The sequence below is a fragment of the Thermobia domestica genome, chromosome 8, assembly GCF_964235325.1.
Source record: "Thermobia domestica chromosome 8, izTheDome1.hap1.1, whole genome shotgun sequence".
Lineage (NCBI taxonomy): Eukaryota > Metazoa > Arthropoda > Insecta > Zygentoma > Lepismatidae > Thermobia > Thermobia domestica.
In genome coordinates, this window is record NC_137461.1 from 170,225,266 (window position 1) to 170,245,335 (window position 20,070).

Sequence of the window (20,070 nt, forward strand, 5' to 3'; positions counted from 1 at the left end):
CGGGTTATGTTTCGGGTGAGTAACTACAATATATGTATATATATTTTTGGAAACAAATGTTTCTTTCCTTTAAGTGAATTTCTCAGAATGAAACAATCGAGCATGAACTACGTATGTCAGTGACCGACAGTCACAGACACACAGAGAAACAGATAAGTTCGTAATGCCACCTGCTGTTTTTGGAAGATCAGGAAGATGAGATGGAAAGTGTTCCTTTGTTTAAAATTATAACCAAAGGGCACTATTATGTACAGGATTAATTCTCTCTCTTTCTCTCTCTCTTATGTTTCACAAATATTACATGTTTCGGACATTTTTGAATATTAACTATGCTTTATGTCTGATTATTTGGTAGTAGTTTTTAGCAGACGGTTTCCAAATAAATCTTAACTAAGTTGTAACCAAAGTAACAGTAGTAACCAAAGTTTTGTTTACTGATTTTCTGGAGGGGAAAGAACTTAGACTCTTGGCTAGCTCTCGGCAACTTAAAAATTGCGGCTCCTCTCCTTGTCCAGGGGTGGCCATTCCTCCAAGTGCTAGAAAAAAAACAGGTATGTCTTGAGGTTTCGGTTTGGAGGCGGTATTAAATGTAGCAAATGAAGTTTCGTCACTGCAATTCCATTATACGACATTTTCTCCCTGTGGATATGTGCCTGTCTTTACATGTATTTCTTTATCTTATATCAGTAACGAATTTACAAGAAACCCTTTTTTATTAATGTTGGAATTGGAGGAAAGGAGTGGAGTTTTTAAGCATATATATAATTAACAGTAGCTTCCTTTTTTTCTAATAAGCCACAGTATAATTCTCAAATAAATATGAATAACTTACTCGACATTCAAATTTCAGTTGCTATTTTCTTCCATTCTCTATTTAAAACGTGTCTATTATGATGTTTTTGTGTTTCTTATTCCATATTGCTGGAACATTCTCCACTATTTCTATTAATATGTCTTTCATAATCACATTTAACAGTGCAGCAAAACCTCTCGAGTATAGTCATACAGAATCCTCTGCAGACGAAATTTTAAACAAATGAAGACTTTATTCCTTGCAGCGCTTCACGCAGAACCAAAGAGAACATGTGCCACAGCGATGCTTCCGCTGAACATCGATGTAAAAACAAACTCGGTTGTTTATAATCGCGACCACTGACTCACCCTCGCGGTCGACCTCTAGGTCGCAATGTAGCGTACATATTCCGCATGTGCATACCCATTTCAATCCATGTTTGTGTGCTAGTATCGAGAGTGACGCCTCGATGTCGATCGCGAGGTCTCTTCGGTATGTTTCTACCCTTGGACCTTAGTTTAACAACTTGTGCAAATGTCCGGAGGTTCCAGACCTCCTGGCTACGCCACTGCTTGATAGAATGCATTCTTCCTAAATATCATCAGTGTCTGCTCACTTCTACGTTCAGCCATAATTTTATTCTTTCAAGTCAAAGAGGATTCATTCGTTCTCCTTCGCATTTGGCGTTCTTAAAAAAATAAAATTGTTATAATTAAACGTGCGATTTTGCCATTTTCAATGTAAATTTGTGTTCCCTCCTCCGCAAAACAAATCTCATGGGCGCAACTTGCGTGTATGGTCTTCCTGTTTCAAATAGAAAAATTAAATTTCGATATTTTCTGCAAGACTATTGCCGAGATATAGAATTTCATATCCAGTATTTCTGTTTACTTGGTACTGGAATTAATAGAATTGGAAGTAATTGTTTTGTGTAAGTATAACTGTGCACAACAGCCATGGATAAATGTTTTGTGCTGCTATATATAAATGTATGAAAATTGTTAGGAAAGTTTATGGAGGGGTGGAAATTATTCTTCCCAGGCTGGGACAACAGTAATTAAGTTAGTGCCAGGGAAAGAAGAACTAGAGACCGGAAATTTCCTTAGCTTTCCCCCTTACAAATAAACGTTTTGTTAGTAACAAACGTTTCGTGTCTGACTTATGACTGCCTATCTTTCTGTGTGGTTCCGTGGATGAGTGAGTGGATCGTTGCTTGGTAATCGTAAGGTTGATGTATCGAGTCCTGTTCAGGGCACTACAATTTTTTAATTGTTTGTTTCCCATATCTAAAGATGTTTCTTCCCCTCTGTAATCATCTGATACTCTCAACTGAGTTCTCCACTTGAATTCAACAATTGGTAGTGGGATGCTCTCAGGTTCGGTTGAGCTTTTACATGTCTACTTACAAAATCAAACTTTTCAGCAAAATATGGATGCTATCCGATCATTTTGTCTCAAGTTCTAAATTTGCGCATGTGACTGTATCTCTCTTTCATCATATTTGCATCTCTCTTTCTCCAAGATCATCAGCTCTGACATAAGATGGCTTGGGAGCAAAAACTGATATCATAAAAGTGCTATACCAATGGGCTCACTCTCACTAAGCATTTGATTAAATGTATGTGTTTTCACACTTAAGGAGGGGGGGGGGGCTATCCGCTCTTCCTACCCCCCTGAAGTGACAGAATATTTGTTCAGACGCTGCAAAGAAATTTCAGATCAAACGACTGAAAGACTGTTCATTCCAACAGGAACAGGATTGGACTTTAATTTTTTGTTTGAATTTATCTTCACAAATAGGACAAATATCAAGTAATATGTTTACCATAAGAACTACACGTCTAAGATTTATTTCATTTTGGAGGAATGATGCTGTAGACTGTAGTGGGAATTTCGGGAATTTTCAGCTCCTGGCGACTATGCCACCTACCTTGCTTTACAGCTAATTTGGTTGCATACTTCCCGGCAAATGATTGGGACACAGTTGGTGGAGCAGTTTAGCTGCAAATGTCCATATGGCTGTACCATCCAGAAGTGTCCCTCACTGTACAATCAGTGCTTCCTTCAGCTCTCATGATGTGACTCAATTAGGACATTACTATCATATAGTTTCAGTAAAGAACGTTTCGGCCAGTATTTCGAAACTACATATTTACTTCTAATTATTCTACTCTAAAGATTGTAATCTGCCGAAAAAATATTAACTTGGCCCAAGAAATAGCTTTTTTGGACTGCTAATTTTAAAGGTACACCCTAAAACGCTAATACCTAATATGGCGTCAGTTTTTTAAAATGGTGGCTTTTCCCCTAAATGATGCTTTGGGACTTTCAGTATGTTAATTAAAACACTTCCCCGGACATTTCCATCAATTTTCAGTGTTTTTCGAAATGTCCGGATCAAAGCCTAATTCATAAACCCTTAGATGCGGCAGCCATATTGGATGACGCAAACATTGGAGTGGCGAGGACTTTTGAGGGGTGTTGGTAGGGTCTTGCCCACCAAGTTACGAAAATTTACTAGTTTTATGTAGGTTTCACTTAACTTTTACTCCTACAGACTGGTCTTTAATCTCTACAGCGTCACAATAAATTTAATAATAGATTACGGCTTGCTGCACATAAAATTGAATATCTCCATCAGTTTTAGAGATACAGCACCGTAACTGGGCTCATTGGAAAGCTCTTGAAACGACAAATAACGTTTGGTGCAGGATATTTTATTGTATTATGTACTTCCAAGTTATCTACAGTTAAATCTCAAAACACAGATCAAGAATGCACATTATTTTCACTTTGAGGTCCTCTATTCGAAAGCAGCGCCAAGACAAGTAGCCATTGTAAGTAACAATTTCAAACGTATTTCCTGCAAAATGAAGCAAATACGAAGTTCCTATTATGAAGTGCGGAGTAGATATAACGTTTTGAGCTTTAAGGGATGACTTCGGTCGGCGGCCATATTCATGACGTTATATCTCGGTTTCCACAAGGAGGATTTTTTGGGACTTTGAGTGAATTGATTATCTCCACCAATTTTCATCTTATTTATCAAAATGTCCGGTTAAAGCCAAATTTTCCTGAACTATAATTGTGTATATTCACCATTATATCCTTGACAGACTTTACTTCGTTCAGTAGGGTGACTGAGAAGTCAAAAGGAAATGTGTACGTTACATTACATCAACATCGAAGCATTTTTGTAAAAGTTAACAAAGGTATTATTTTCTTTATTCAAATAAGGGAACTTCAAAATTTGGGGGATCCTCTTCTGCCAGCTTATCGTTGACCAATTTCAACTGCTAACAAATGAGGCTCATTGGGATTTGTATGAACCTGAGGTAGTTCTTATTTCTTTTTGCCTCCTAATTTTTGATAGATTGTATGTAACCCCAGACAATAAAGTTACTTCGAAAGAGTGGAGTAAGGCATATACCAAGTTTCATTAAAATCCAACAAGTTTTGTGAGTTATTGTGGAATAGACAGACTGACGGGTAGACAGAGAGGCCGACGGATAGACACACAAATGCCGGTTGATTCTAGTGGGAGAAGCTTGCACAGATTTGTAAGCTTGTTAATTTCAGTTGTAAGCTTATTTCAATACTTTATTAATGGAAGAAACATCTAGACAAAATTTCCTTTTCATTGTTCCACACTTGTTTTCTTATCCTTTTTACGTTGAAAAAGACGTCAAAACTGTAATACTACCTTTTATGGTTGTCTGTACAATGAAAAAAAGAAGCTCCGACCTTAATGAAAACTCGAACATGGAATCACAGATTAGAAGGTAAGAAAGCTGGCGATTTGATTCGACCACATTTCTACACACTGTCCTTCTGCAATACAGTTTAAATATTGAAGTGAATTTTATAGTTCTTTTTGTGGAATTGTCAGCATATAACAGTTTTGCTGTTTTCCTTTTTTTCATACTTTTCTATCACATGTTGCGAAAGCTGTATTAGTAAAGATAGCATATCATGTTATTTTATCAAGGGTAAAAGCTTTGAAAGTTTTAATAAGGTTAATTAAATGATGAATGAACTTACGTTTTGTGGATGACTTTCTCATACCTTCTATTGTTACTATAGGCAGTGGATGCCAAAACGAAAAAACCTACATATTTTGACAGATAATACATTTGTACAGGCAAGCAAGTTACAACCTTATGAATTACATTTAAAATACTTTTAGCTGACTGACGAGAACGAAATGTATACTGCTAAATAGAGAAATTTTAATTAAGCCATTATCAACTTTTCCAACATTAGATCTGTGTGGCCAATTATCGGAGAGAAAATCAAAAATGAGCAAAAAGTGACATATCATGATTTAGACCTACCACCTTCGTATAGATGTACAGGATGCACTGATTTTAAAAACGTTATTAAGAGAAAATGATTACATTTGTTTGGATGCAAGTTAGAATACATACGAAAGCACTTTACTTATTTGTAAATTTAAGTCAGCAAACAGAAAACAGTGCTACACAAAATAAAGAAAATTGTGTTGCACCCAAAACGTTACTGTACAAAAATGACATTTCGTTACAGATAACATCTATTCCGCTTTATATGCTCAGTCATTAACCTTTGCAGCATACCTACGGGAATTCTTGCAACTTCTTCCTGAATCTACGTTTCAGTTCTGGAATTGACATAAAGACACAAGGAAACTCTACCTTTAAAGGAAGAAAAAAATGTGATAATCATCTTTTTTGAGCAACACTTTCCTTTATTTTGTTCAAAACTGTTTTCTGTTTCGTAATTTGAATTCACAAGCAAGTAAATGCTTTTATGTCTAGTTTGTGTTCCAACTTGTTACACCCAAACATATTTCATCTTAAATGAGTTGATTCACTGGCGCGCCTATATGGCCTATATCGAAAGTGAAGATTACTGTCTTAAGTGAACGCTTGCTCAAATGACGTTTTTACCCAGTGTAAACTGGAGAAAATCGTTAAAGAGTGCAGGAATTTTAATACTCTTCCTTTACGTAGCCTTGGTACCTGGAAATTCCTTCTCATTACTGTATTATTATCATTATTATTATTATTATTATTATTATTATTATTATTATTATTAAAATGAGAATTCAACATCGTAATTTTAGCAAGTTAGAAAATTTAATATAAAAATTTGAAGTCGACTGGATACATTATTGCATTACAGAATACTTGCAAAATCCAATTTTATATAGCGGCAAGCGCGACAGCTTAGTAGCACAAGTCACCAAAAGTAAGATTAATACTGTACAGAAATGACAGAAGTACAACAGCATTTTGCATAATAGGCATTTCACTGTTCTTTAAACGAATTTTACTTTAAAGTAAATGGCTATTGGTCCATGTGAGATGCATCAACCAGCACTGTTATAAATTAGTTTAGGATTGTATTGCATATATCCTACTGCGTACAAAAGAGACTTTACATGTTAATCGATAACATTTTAAGAAATGAATAAAAACATACACATGCACAGAACAAATTTATTTACGTGTACAATTAAATTCTAAATCAATTTATATATTTCACATTGGTTCTCCATTTAGGGCCTTCTGGCGAATGTTGAATAGTTTCTTCACCCACTTATCCAGCTTCTGCTGTTGGTCAGTTACAAACTGAAACAAAGAAACCAGCTTAGTGCTAAGAAGTAAATTATACGGTTTATGTTAAAATACAATTCGAATTAGGATCGATAGCTGACATAATTAGTAATGATTTTTTTCTTCATAGGATTGTTGTAATTCTCTTTCTCATCAACATATTCAACGTCCTTATTGACCTAACTGGTGCTTAAGCAGCCATCTTGGGATTGTAGCAGACAAAGTTCTTTTATTCGGTTGTTGGTTAAATTCTCAAAAAACTATTAATTTTAAAAAGAAAATGAACTGGACTAATTTGAAAGGCAGAAAATTTTCTATCCGAGTTTTCAAATCTTTCCCAAGATTCACATGCCTCCGGAAATGACGGTCAGTTTCAGGAAAATTAAATTGAAAATTCCCTTCTACCGAAGTGTTGAAATGCTTTTAGGAATAACCGTCCATTAGTCAGCTTCAAAAGATGTTCTCATTATGAAGGATGTATTTTATGATATTTCCTGTTTTTTGACGAGTGAAAAATTTTACATTCCCTCCCACGATGAAGAAGTCTGCTACTAAAAGTATATGTTTTCAATCATGTTTTAAACGAAATTATAGCTTATTATTTATGTCGTTTTACAAAATATTTGTGAAATGTATTTCCACACCACTTTATTTATTTATTTACGAGAGCTATTTTTTAAGTAAGGTTCGACTGTCAACAGAAACAAAACTAGTAAAGATAGTGCCATACATTTTTATTTATTTTCTATGTACATCAGGGGTGTAGCCACGGGGGAGCCCATCGGGGCCAGGCCCCCCAAATGACCAGCTTATAAAACAACATCGTAAGATTACCTCGCTTCAGTCATTTAAAAATAACAAAGTTTACATATAATTAATTTACGGTAAAATAGTATGGAAAATACTATTTTACCATACTGATCGCAAAATAGTGTGGTATCCAGGGGCGTCGTTAAGGGAGGTAAGGATGGAGTTTTCCCCCCTCCAAGTTCTCAATTTCTTAACAAGTTGGCGAATTAAAATACCTAGTTGGCAATTTGAAGAATGCCGCTTTGTTCGTGCTGCAAATCATTATAAGTTCTTTTATAGACTTGGCATAAATTTTGTGTAGTTTCCTATCTTGAAATAAATTGATATATTCGTTGAAATCTTCTTTAGTTTTTGCAAGTGATCAGTGCCGGATTTACTTATAAGCTAAACAAGCTATAGCTTAGGGCCCCACTATCTTGGGGCCCCGAAAACCTGAAGAAAAATGGATATCCATTTCCAATGTATAAGAAAAGCAATCAATAAAATAAAATTTACATATACGTAGGACGTAGCAACAGTGCTTACTGTTGTGTAGGCTACTATGATGTAAGTAACGGTGCCCCTTCTGCTAGTCTGCTTCCTAAAATATCATTAGCTTATCCAGTTCAATATATAGGGTGCCTACTGAACACGTAAAGGGCCCAATTACTTTCAAAAGCTTAAGACCCCACTAAACCTAAATCTGACTCTGCAAGTGATCACACTTTACTTTTGTTCATTTGATGTTCCTAAACATTTTGAGGAATCTTCAATGAAATTCGGGAAATTGTATCCTCGTCGCCAAAAGTGCCTTTACATCGCCGTGACGGGTATGTGACCTCGCAGTACTCTAAGAAAGGGATGGTTGCATAAGAAATTGTGATTAATTTTGAAGAGTTTTTATTTTGACTAGGGAAATAATGTAGGTATAGGGAGTAAAGGCATAGATTAGAAGCATCAGCGCACTGTCATCTCTGAAAAGATTCGTATTCTCGGTTTTTCAATTTACTGTCTTCTATGTTAAGTTAATAACTGCTAACAACTGCTACTAGCGCTTTTCACTTTTCAGGACTTTACTACGACATGTTCGCAGGGCACTTTTCTAAGTTCTAAATGTGTGAGTGAATTATTTCATTCCTCTCACTGTAATTATTTGAGAATGGAAACTGATTACTATAAACGTGAATATGTTTCACTGTCGTAAAGGAAGGACCGTAATAAATGTAGATAAGGTTCATATTATTATACAAAACACAGAAGTATTTATTCCGTATATAGAACAATATAATACAGTAACTAAGAAACTTCATAATCACTAACGCCCGCAAGATTTTTTCCAACGGGGAAGGGGGAGGGCAAAATACCGATATAGAATTTTTCATTTTATTGCCCTATATATGTTAAGTTAAAATCCATAACATTAATATTGATAGCGTATATCGTCTTTCGCCGCTGTAGCCCATTAGTCAGAACATTCATCTCCAGACATGATGTCGAGAGAATAGGAAGAAAGAGATATGAACAGTGGCGTAATTAATTTAACTACGCCCTGGATCGATCGATCATTGATTTACTCATACTCCACCAGGCCCCCCTCTCCCAGTTATTTCAGCTGCTGCCTTATATATATGGATCCATGTCAGAAGGGCAAACAAAAGGGCAAACATAGAAAAACACGAGTCAAAACGGCCCGCGACAAAAGGGTCAGACCAAAAAGGCCCCGCGTCAAAAGCGCCCGGCCTCCGCAACAAAAGGGCCTGAGTCAAAAGGGCCCGAATCAAAACGCCCCTCATAGAAAGAGCCCTGGCCAAAAGGATCACACAAAAAAAGAACCCGAGTCAAAAGACTGCTTCGAAAGGGCCCATGTCAAAAAGGGGCTCGCTACAAAAGGGTCCGAGTCAGCCCTGCATCAAAAGGGACCGAGTTAAAAGGTCTGCGCAACAAAAGGGCCTCAGTCAAAACGGGTCGAATCAAAATGACCCATATCAAAAGTGCCGAGTCAAAAGGATCCCAAGACAAAAGTGTCCTAGTAAACAGGAAACTCCCTCAAACAAGCCCGGGTCAAAGGGGGCCACGCTACAAAAGGGCCCGAGTCAAAACGGCCCCGCGTCAAAAGTGCCCGGGTGAAAAGGTCTTCGCAACAAAAGGGCCTGAATCATACGCGCCCGAATGAAAACGCCTCTCAAAAAGAGCTTTGGCCAAAAGGGTCCCACAACAAAAGGACCTGAGTCAAAAGGTCCTGTCAAACGGGCCCGGGTCAAAACAGGTCCGGCTACAAAAGGGCCCGAGTCATAACGGCCCCGCGTCAAAAGTCCCGGTTCAAAAGGTCTCCGCAAAAAAGAGCCCGAGTTATATCACCTTTCATCAAAAGGACCTGGGTCCAAGGATCCCAAAACAAAATGACTCGAGTCGCAAGGGACCTGCGTCAAACGGGCCCGGGTCAAAGGTGGCCCCGATACAAAAGGGCACGAGTCAAACGGTCCCGTGTCAAAAAGTCTCCGCAAAAAAGGGCCCAAGACAAACGGACCTGCGTCAAATAGGCCGGGTGAAATGTCTTCGCAACAAAAGGGCCGGAGTCAAAAGGTCCGAATCAAAACGCCTTTCATCAAAAGAGCTCGGGTCAAAAGTCCCACGACAAAAGGTCTCGAATCGCAAGAGCTCTGCGTAAACCGGGCCCGGGTGAAATGGGGCTCCACTAGAAAAAGCCTAAGTCAAACGCCCCGTGTCAAAAGAGCCTGGGCCAAAAGTTTACGCAACAAAAGGGCCCGAATCAAAACGACCCTCATCAAAAGGGCCTGGGTCAAAAGTCCCACGACAAAAGGATCCGAGTCAAAAGGGCCCTGCGTCAAACAGACCCGGGTCAAAGGTGGTCACGCAACAAAATGTCCGAGTCAAAACAACCCCACGTCGAAAGGGCCCAGGTAACAGGTCTCCGCGACAAAAGGGCCCGAGTCATAAGGGCGCTGCGTCAAAAGAGCCTGGGTTAAAAGGGTTCTGCGACAAAATGGTCCGAGTCAAAAGAGAACTACGTCTAACGGACCCTGGTCAAAGGGGCACCGCTACAAAAGGGCACGGGTTAAAATGGCCAGGCGTTAGCTGGGCCTGAGTCAAAAGGGCCTCGCGTCAAAATGGCACAAGTCAGAAAAATCCCGCGTCAAAAGGGCCCGGTAAATACGGTTTCACGGGTAAAAAGTTTTAGATTAAAGCAAGATTGGAGATCAAGTATTGAAGTGTTTGTGCAAAAGAAGGAAATATATCTGTGGTTATTAGTAACAAATAGGAAATTTGAATGGTGATATTAGGTTTGCTTGTTGATTGGTTTGCAACAATCGCTTTCGCTTAAGTCGTTCTCCATGAAAGTTTGCTTCCACTCCCGTCATTACTGGGTGTATAAGGGTCTAGGCCGCGGTTACCATTTAGGGCCCGCAGACTATAACACCAATTTCTAAAATATCGTACAATCAGTGGCGCAACCAGCTATGAGCTCGGGGGCTAATGCTTCCCCGAAACAAACCTGATCTATCTTATACAGCCGCGCTGCATATTTCGGTGAAAGTTCAAAATAAATCGATGCATAAATGAATATTGATATAAGTCAAAGCACTGTCGAAAGAGAAATACACAGAGAAAACCCCTACATTAATTTCTTAGCGTAATAAATGTTAGCAAAGAGTGCATTTTGTGCAAAAATAAAGATGTACAAAATAATAATTATAGTGCAAATTTTAAACTTGTAACCGTTAATAATAGGAAATTTGTGAATTGGAATTTTCATTTTAAGGTATTTTAGCAAGTTAATAATAAGGATAACTAAATTGCTTGTAATGAGGAGAATTCAAACTTTCAATTTTGTCCATATCAAATGGTGCAGCACGTCGTTTGCGGACTACTGTATTGGATATTCTTGTCCCCTCCCGAAATAAATTCCTGGTTGCGCCAGTGCGTACAATGAACATATGATGAGCCATCGCGTTAGGTAGTTGTAAATTCGTTGTTTTTGCAAGCTATGATTTTTTATTGGTCATTGGAAATTTGATGTCATAGCAAGCACAGGATTTCCATAAACAAGCTTTCAAGACAATATTTTATAATTATTATTGTATTGTATTGTATTGTGGGGTGTCTAAAAAGTCCCCTGACATGGATAACTCTGTTATTATCAAAGTTACAACAAAATGTAAGAGGAGAAACCGTCTTCAAATAAAGGCTTTAATAGATAGTAACTTCATTCATTTATGTTCTGGGTCCAGGTAAATGGTAACGCTGCATTTTCATGTAACATTATGCGCATATAGAGCGTACAGTCCAAACGGCTTGTCCGATTTGAAAAATTATTGCACTTTAGATTGAAAACATTATATTTGGAGACGGTTTCCCCTCCTACATTTTGTTGTAACTCTGATAATAAGAGAGTTACCGTATGTCATGGGACTTTCAAGACACTCTGTATAGTAGCTGAAACACTAAACAAGTAATAGCCAATAGCTTTTTACTATGGAAAGAACAGAACAGCTTACTGAAAATTGTAACAACTAATTATAACTTTTGACTCTGGAATGAACACGTTTTACTGAAAATGAAAAACACTGCTGAACTACTAAACAACTAGTAATTTTAAAACGTTAAGATTCTTTTCAGTTCAGATTATGAATGGCAGAGTTCCTGAATAACTTCGTTCACAGACACTAAATTTAACATATCTCTTCCATTTTCATTACAAAATCTGTGTTCAAAATGTCTTCACACAAATTAGCTCTGAGATTTGTTTACTCTCTAACTTTAACTTTCCACAGGTCGCTTTTTCACAAGCACCTTTCACATGTCACGTGTGTGCATGGTAGAGACAACGCATGTTTGTATGCAATGTATAAATTATTAAAACAACTAGACTGACAGAAATTGGTACAAAATTTTCCCTGCACATGACAAACAATTTTTACACAAGGTGTTTGCAGCATCATTTTCACTTTTGCCGTGAATTCCGTCCAAAATGCTCCATCTCCCATAGTATGCTCAGATGCATAATCATCATCTTCTACGGATTCAGGGGCATCATTCTCTTCAGGATCATCAAAACCAGAACGTTTTGTGACAGAATACACGACAAAGAATTGCTGGAGCTCTTTGCATATTTCCTCCTATTTTATATTTAGTTTTTTCTCAAGAACTCTGAAAGCTCCTGCAGACACACAATTCCCGATTTCCGAAAAGTGCTTGGAATCCAGTGTTTGGAGTTCATTTGGCTGCTGAAATCTATCACTGACGCATGTAACAGCTGTATTCAGAAATTTCGTTGGTTTTTTATTCTGAATAAATAATTTTCACTTATATTTAAGTTACTTCCCAGTTCAACTGCCGCAAGCTCTCCTGACATTTTCTTCTTCTTTAAGATTCTTCTGGGCGGAAAGTCTTTTTCCATTGCTATCTCTACACCAGGTTGCACAAGCTGTTGTTTTTTTCACACAAAATATTTTCGTATTTTCGTAAAGCTTAAACAGACATCTTTTGCCTCTATTTTCTTCTGAAGCTGCTGCTGCAAATTGTCTACAAGTCTCCAGGTTGTACGATAGTCCAATCCGTGAGACTGCAGGTATTTTGAAACATGCTTCGTTTCTGTAAACAAGTCCTGAAACAGAGCACATCATTACAGTGTTAAATTCTGTCAATTTATTCAGCAAAGTTTAGCTTAAAATGTTGATTTCGCATTAAAACTCCTGTCCTGTACATTATCATTGAGGAACAATAAAAATGAAATAAATCTTGATGATGATAGATAGTCGTCTCGTCTTGGCTTCATGTTTCGTAGCGAAACTCGTTAGTGTCGACTACCGCATTCAGTGCCTTGTTTTTGCTCCACAATCGTGTTGCACCAACTAGTTGAACTTTTCGTAGTTTGTCATGTCCATCGTGGCTTGCATCAATCATTTTCTTCCAAACATTCTTTCTTTTGTAGTATTCAGACAGAACACGGCACTGGTTTCAACCACACCAAATAAGTTTGCAGCTTCAGGGATCTACTCAGTGAAATATGTCATAGCCATGCATTGGGTGTAAACGATTTCAGGATTATCCTTCTCCAGTAATGCTTTAACTCCTTTATAGCACCCACTCAAGTTAGCAGCTCCATCAAAAGAGCAACTTACAATATCAGACATCAAAACATTGTTGGCACAAAGTACTCTTTTGTTTTTATTGTAAGTTACTTGTCTTATAGTGTCACTCTTTACAACAACTGCTAACAGCCGCCCAAATACTTGACCGCTTATAACGCAAAGAATTACTATAGTAAGCTGATTCAGCACTGAAACATCTTAAATAGAATCAACCGCCGTCTTCCACTGTTTTCTCCTGCAATTTTGTAAACGTTTTAGATAGAAAATATTTAAAAAAAAAAAAATACGCTGTTTTTCCATTGTTGAGTTATCAAATATAGACCTACAAGATGTATTACCATCCATAAAGGACCAATCAGCCTGTGGTTAAATATGGACCCAGCTACAAACCAGAACCCAGTATTCAACGATGAAAGGGCCCCAACTGCCCAACATAATGAAAAAAGTTCCAAGTCCCAACAGCTCAACATGATGAAGAAAGTGCCTAGGAGCCCAACTGCTCAATGAAATGAAAGAAGGTCCCCAACTGCCCAATATAATGAATAAAGGACTCAGGACCACAACTGCTCAATGTAATGAAAGAAGGCCCCAACTGTCCAATATATTGAAAGAAGGGTCCAAGGCCCCAGGTACAAACTAAATCACAGTTTTTGATGATAAAAGACCATAGTGAAAAATGGACCTAGCCACAAATCCAGTAACAAAAGGAACTTATTGAAAAAGATAACTTACTGATTGACGAAAGGATGAAAGAGGAGTGTGTGTTGGCAGCATAATAACAGTGATTTACCGAATTATTTAGCTTTCTTCTGTTCTAGCTTTTCTCTCTTTCTCTTTCTTTCTTTATTGTTTCATTTTTTTTTCTGAGAGGGCCTAGGCCGCCATTGCGGTCTAAGGGCTCTGGCCAGTCTGCCCCTGACTCCCGTCTTTCTAAGTTTGTATTCTCGTGACATAGCCCAATCAAACTTTATCTATTGCTGATTTTCCCCTTACTTGTAAAATTCCATTTCTACCCCTGGATCAAAGTATAGTATGAAAAATATTCTGTGGAAAAGATTAGTTTAATTTTAGTGTGAAAATACATATGTGGATCTGTATACAGAGTTAGTGAAAAGTATTGGGACAGAACAATAATAACGACATGCGCGGACGGAGGAAAAATAAATGTTACAAATGGTATTATTGCAAAACCTGCATTGATTTGGAGTGTGGTCACCATGGAAGGCATCTTCAATTACGCCATATTGCATATCACACAATATTGTTTTAAATGTAAAAGGTTATGATTTTACACGTCAACTTAGGCTTGAATATTCCCACAAATGAGAATGTGAATTCATTTATTACACATCATTTGTTTGAGACAGAGTGTGCTATGTTTGACATATTTATCTAACAGAAAAAATGTATCATGATAGGGCAGTAACAAAGAGATGCATAGACGGAGGAAAAGCAAATGTTACAATTTTTGATTGGTGTAGAAACTGTGTTAAATGATTTAGTATACATCATAGCAGCCATCTTGAATTCTGCATATTGTATACCACACAATATTTTTAAATAAAAGAGGTATGTGTTGAGTTTTGATTTTGAGTTTAACGCAGTGGCAAGGCCTGAGGGGAGACAGGGTAGACAGCGTCTACCCTTAAGAATGTTTTATGTATTAAGCCATTAAGCCTAAATTACTAACTTAAAATTTTGCAATTTAGATTCTGAACTTAACATTTCCTATAATTTATTCTGAGCATTTTTTAATGCTTCCGTATGAAAGACAGAAAGCAATGGGTCTCGCGAAACCGTGAACATTATTCCTATAGAAGCGTAGGAGAAACAAACAGCCACGTGAGAAGTTAAAGTCCAAAGACTCGTGCTATGTAGTACAGTAGTACTTGCGAAAAGACAGTTGCTGTTCTGTCTACGTTTATAGGGCTACCTATCTTCATTTTAAGCTGGATTTGTAAGTGAGAGAAACAGACCGCTATTTTTTCTTATTTGTTTTTATTTTAAACCATCTTTCGAGCTCCCTCTATAAAATGTTAAATTGTTGTAACGTATCCTTGAAGAACATTAGTATATATATATTGTCCCTATATGTCTCCAACATCAGAATAAAAAAAAAAGACTCCCTAACGAAAAGTTTGGATGTACTGGAAATTCTATCACTTTTATGTTTTTCGAGAGAGTGACAAGTACTTTTACATGTCCCGGTAAATGTCCCCCCCTGGTTCGAATTTTGAAAAAGAGAAACCTTTTTGTCTTGGTCTGGGGCCTGGATCAAGGTACCCGTGACAAAATTTTGGTAACTCGGTCCACTCGTCTGGTCCGCTGGCGCACACAGACACAAAGATAGATAGATAGACACACAAACTCTACTTTATTTATATTAGATTCTTCGCTCAATAATTGTGCAGATGAAAGATTTGAAAAATACAAAAATCTGGTCATTGTAGAACTAATAAATTATAGAATATTTAGTATGCATCAACAAATTATTCCATACGGCAAACTGAATGACTTGATATCCACCTTTCCTAATACTTTTCGCTCAGATCAGCTTAAGAATGAACTTATCAACATAAGTTCCGATAGAACAAACGCATTTCTCTTCCCGAATACTTGAAATATATTCTCAGTAATGAACCTCAAAGCATATATCCGGAAACAACGAAGCTGCTAAATATCGTACTGAGCATTCTATCAACTCCAGTTTTTTGTAAACATTCAATGAATGCCCTGAAAAGAGTGCAACTTACTTAACGAACAGCATGACAAACTTTCTGAATTACGGACACTTACAATAAAGTACTTGGTATGGAAGCTTTGTAGGATACTTGAATTCAAAGAAAGAGCTATTAATATTTTCGCCGAAATGAAGAATAAGATATAGAGCTCATTTACAAGACTGTAAGGTATTAATTAGGTAAGGTATTTGGTATTAGGTATTAAGTTAGGTGTTTTGAGGATTTTGTTTTTTTACTTCTGTCGTTTTTTTGTTTACTTTCCAGTTCATTTCTAAAGTATTTAGAAATGACTATCCCTAAGGAGGGTATGGGGAAGTAATGCCCCCATTTCTTGCAAATTAGGTACCATTCAGAAATCTATGCTTCGAAAAAAAAAATACTATTCACCAAATTTCACTAATTATAAAATTTTATACTTAATATAACATATGCCGATAATAAACATATGCCTTACAAATACTATATATGTACAGTGAAACCTGTCTATGCTGGCAACATTGGTTCCATTGAAAAGTGGACAACTTACAGAAAGTAAGTGTGATTCGTGTATTTTTAGAATAGAATTTCTAGTATTAGTTGGTTGTTAATAAGCAATGGCATGACAGCTACTTTAAAATAATGTATATAGATTAATCATTTAACTACTTTTTGTTAATGAGCTACAAGTGTTTCCCTCGGAGCAAAAGATGTTTTGAGAAATGTTAAGGGAATTAATATTTCAAAACCTCCACTACCTTTTGACAAGAAGTCATGTGCCAATAGTTGAGAATTGAGATGGTTAGCTTTCCGGAATTACTAAAGCTCCCCACTGATGAACGAAGCTGCTAAGCTATAGCTAATGATTTTACCAAAACAGATAGGGTAAACAAATACGTGAAATCATTTCCGGAATTCCTGTACGTGCTTCCAACCCTTTATCAGAGTAGTGTTCTGGCCTTTGACCTTCAAGAACAAATCGTGGGAATCTATGCTTCTTTGTATCCACTTACAAATACAGAACATCTGCCTCGCGTATGGTAATACGAAAGAGTTAAGAAAAAACAACAAAATGGCACTTTGCGGGCCAAGATATGCAGGTAAATTTATCATTATCATCATAGGGTAAACATTGTTTCAATGTAGCCAACTTAGAGAGGTGGCCAAGTTGACAGGTTTTACTATATATATATATATAAACATACATTGTGGCCCATTTTAATCTTTCCACGGAAATATCTCAAGAACGGTTGAACATAAATGAAATGAACAAAAACTGAAATAGGAAATACCATGGGGCAAAAATCGAATGATAATATCGGGGTGTCCCCATGGCCGCTCTTCAAGTGGGCCCGAGGCCAACTTAAAATTTTAAATGGAAACATGGGGCGAGTGACACTTCATTCGATAGATCTTTAAAAACTAAAAAGCGATGTGGCAAACGGTTTTTCATATAGGTCACCGTATTCAAAATGGCCACCAAAATATGTTACCTATATCAGATAAACGTCCAGTAGCACAAATACGAAAACGGTTCAACATAAATGAACCAAACCAAAACTCAAATAGGAAAGTCATGGGGCAAATCGAATAATGTTGTCGCGGTGCGCCCAGGGCCGCCTTCCGTGGGGGCCCAGGCCCAACTTAGAATTTTTTAAACGAAAATATGGGTCACGTGATACCTCGTTCGATAGATCTTCATACACTAAACAGCGTTGTGGCAAAAGATTGTTCATATGGGTCACCGTTTTCAAAATGGGCGCCAAGACATCTTGCCTGTATCAGATAAAACGTTCAGTATCACTAATACGAAAACGGTTGAAAATAATAGCGGATGAACAGAATAGAATTCCTATAGGAAATCACAAAGGGTATTATTCATTCCACGCCTCAAGAATAATCCAATCGAGAAAAAGATTATTAAAGTATAAGTGATAATGCTAAAGAAGAAATCTAATTCTTAGAAAATTATCTTTCCGATCTCCTTCCGTAAGGGGTGAAGCGGGAATGAATGGTAAAATTTCAAATGAGAACCTCCACATTTACTTGCAATAGCTATGGTTTGTCTGAAACACTTGGTTGAGTTTAATTGATTTTGGGTTTAACGTCTCGTTCAGCAGCGAGGCTATATGAGACGTGGACCTACTGATTAACGTGCAATCCGAACTACACGTGCTGCCGCCGGGAATCGAACCCGGGTCTTCCACGCCAAAGGTGCGTACGCTAACCGCTTAGCCACGGAGGAGCTGAAACACTTGGGGTGTACAAGTGACTGGTACTGTAATGAACCAATATTCTGCAGACGACTTTTGAGAAAACCAACGTTTCTACACATTGTTCTAAAATTGCTCGACAAATTGGTTTCGCATTTCAGTTGATTCATTTTGCACAAATTATTTCCTGCAATGAAAATGGAAGGTACAGCTTAACAAAAATTGTACCTACTTTTTTCCATTACAGACATATATCTAATAGAAAAACATGTATCAGATAATTTTGTTGTGTAGATACAATTTGCAAAAAGTAAGGTTCTCGTTTGGAATTTCACCGTTTCTTCCCGTCCCCTTTACCCACTTATCGTTAGACCGTTTTCTAGGAATTACATTTCCTCCTTTGCATTATGGCACCTTTACTCTAATCATCTTCTTCTCCGTTGAAACATTTTCGAGCCGTGGAATGATAAATACTCTCTGTAATTTCATATAGGAGTTTTATTCTGTTCATCCGTTATTATCTTCAACCGTTTCCATATTAGTGGTACTGGACGTGTTATCTGATAGAGGCAAGATGTCTTGGCGACCATTTTGAAAACGGTGGCCCATATGAACAATCTTTTGTCACAACGCTGTTTAGTGTATGAAGATCTATCGAACGAGGTATCACGTGACCCATATTTTCATATAAAATTTCTAAGTTGGGCCTGGGCTAAGATGAAAGGCGGCCCTGGGGGCACCGCGACAACATTATTCGATTTGCCCCATGACTTTCCTATTTGAGTTTTGGTTTGGTTCATTTATGTTCAACCGTTTCCATATTAGTGCTACTGGACGTTTATATGATACAGGTAACATATTTTGGTGGTCATTTTGAACACGGTGACTGATGTGAAAAATCTTTTGCCACATCGCTTTTTAATTTTTAAAGATTTATCGAATGAAGTCTCACTCGCCCCATGTTTCCATTTAATATTTTTAATTGAGCCCCGGGCCCTCTTGAAGAGCGGCCCTGGGGGCATCGCGACAACATTATTTGATTTGCCCCATGGTATTTCCTATTTCAGTTTTTGTTCAGTTTATTTATGCTCAAACGTTTTCGAGATATTTCCGTGGAAAGATTAAAATGGGCCACCCTGTATATATAATGTGTGTGTCTACTCCGCCACTGGTTTAAAACCCCGTTCAGCAGCGAGGCTATATGAAAAACGGCATGTGTTTCACAAATTGATGCTAGAATCTTCCTACAAACTACGTTCATCGTCCGTTTCAAAAGCATCGTAGTCTACATTACTTATTGTTTCCGTAATTTCTCTGGGCGAAAATACGCCACTATCATAAGAACCACGACTTGTCGCGGTGGTATTCATAGCCAAAAGCTCAACTAAAAAGAAGAAGGAATAGTAAGCAAACTACAAGAAGGATGTGAAACAACCATACACACTTCCACTGGCTAATAGAAAAGGGGAAAACAAAAATAGCTACATGTTTTTGCTTTTTGAGTACTCATATCTTTTTGGGAATATATACTTGACCCCACACTTCATTTAAATCAACGCAATACGTGACCTGTACGCATGAAGATGAAAAATATTCGTGAAAAGTAAACAGAAGGGACTATTGTGCTGCCAAAATATCTTGAGCCGTGGCAAAAATGCGAACTAACGCTCACACCCTCACACACCCACGCGTTGAGCCAATAAGGGTTCAGCTCTTGCTAAGCGAGAGAAAGCGAGTGGAATTCCTTCAGCCGATAGCAGCGCTTGCAACGGAAGACTAGGGATCAAGTCAATGTAACATATTTATAGTTGTATGCTGCTGTTGTATTCTAACAGTCAACTCAATGTT

At 37.5% G+C, this 20,070-nt stretch overlaps 1 protein-coding gene across 1 annotated transcript in view; it reads right to left on the minus strand.

Moving 5' to 3' along the window:
* Positions 1–5,888: 5,888 nt before the first annotated feature.
* Positions 5,889–20,070, minus strand: part of LOC145693348 (uncharacterized) — a 240,992-nt gene continuing 226,810 nt past the window's right edge. The window contains exon 7 of the mRNA XM_081769265.1: positions 5,889–6,405. Within this exon, the coding sequence (XP_081625391.1) occupies positions 6,316–6,405 (90 nt within the window). The 3' untranslated portion in view covers positions 5,889–6,315. The remainder of the gene's footprint in view (positions 6,406–20,070) is intronic.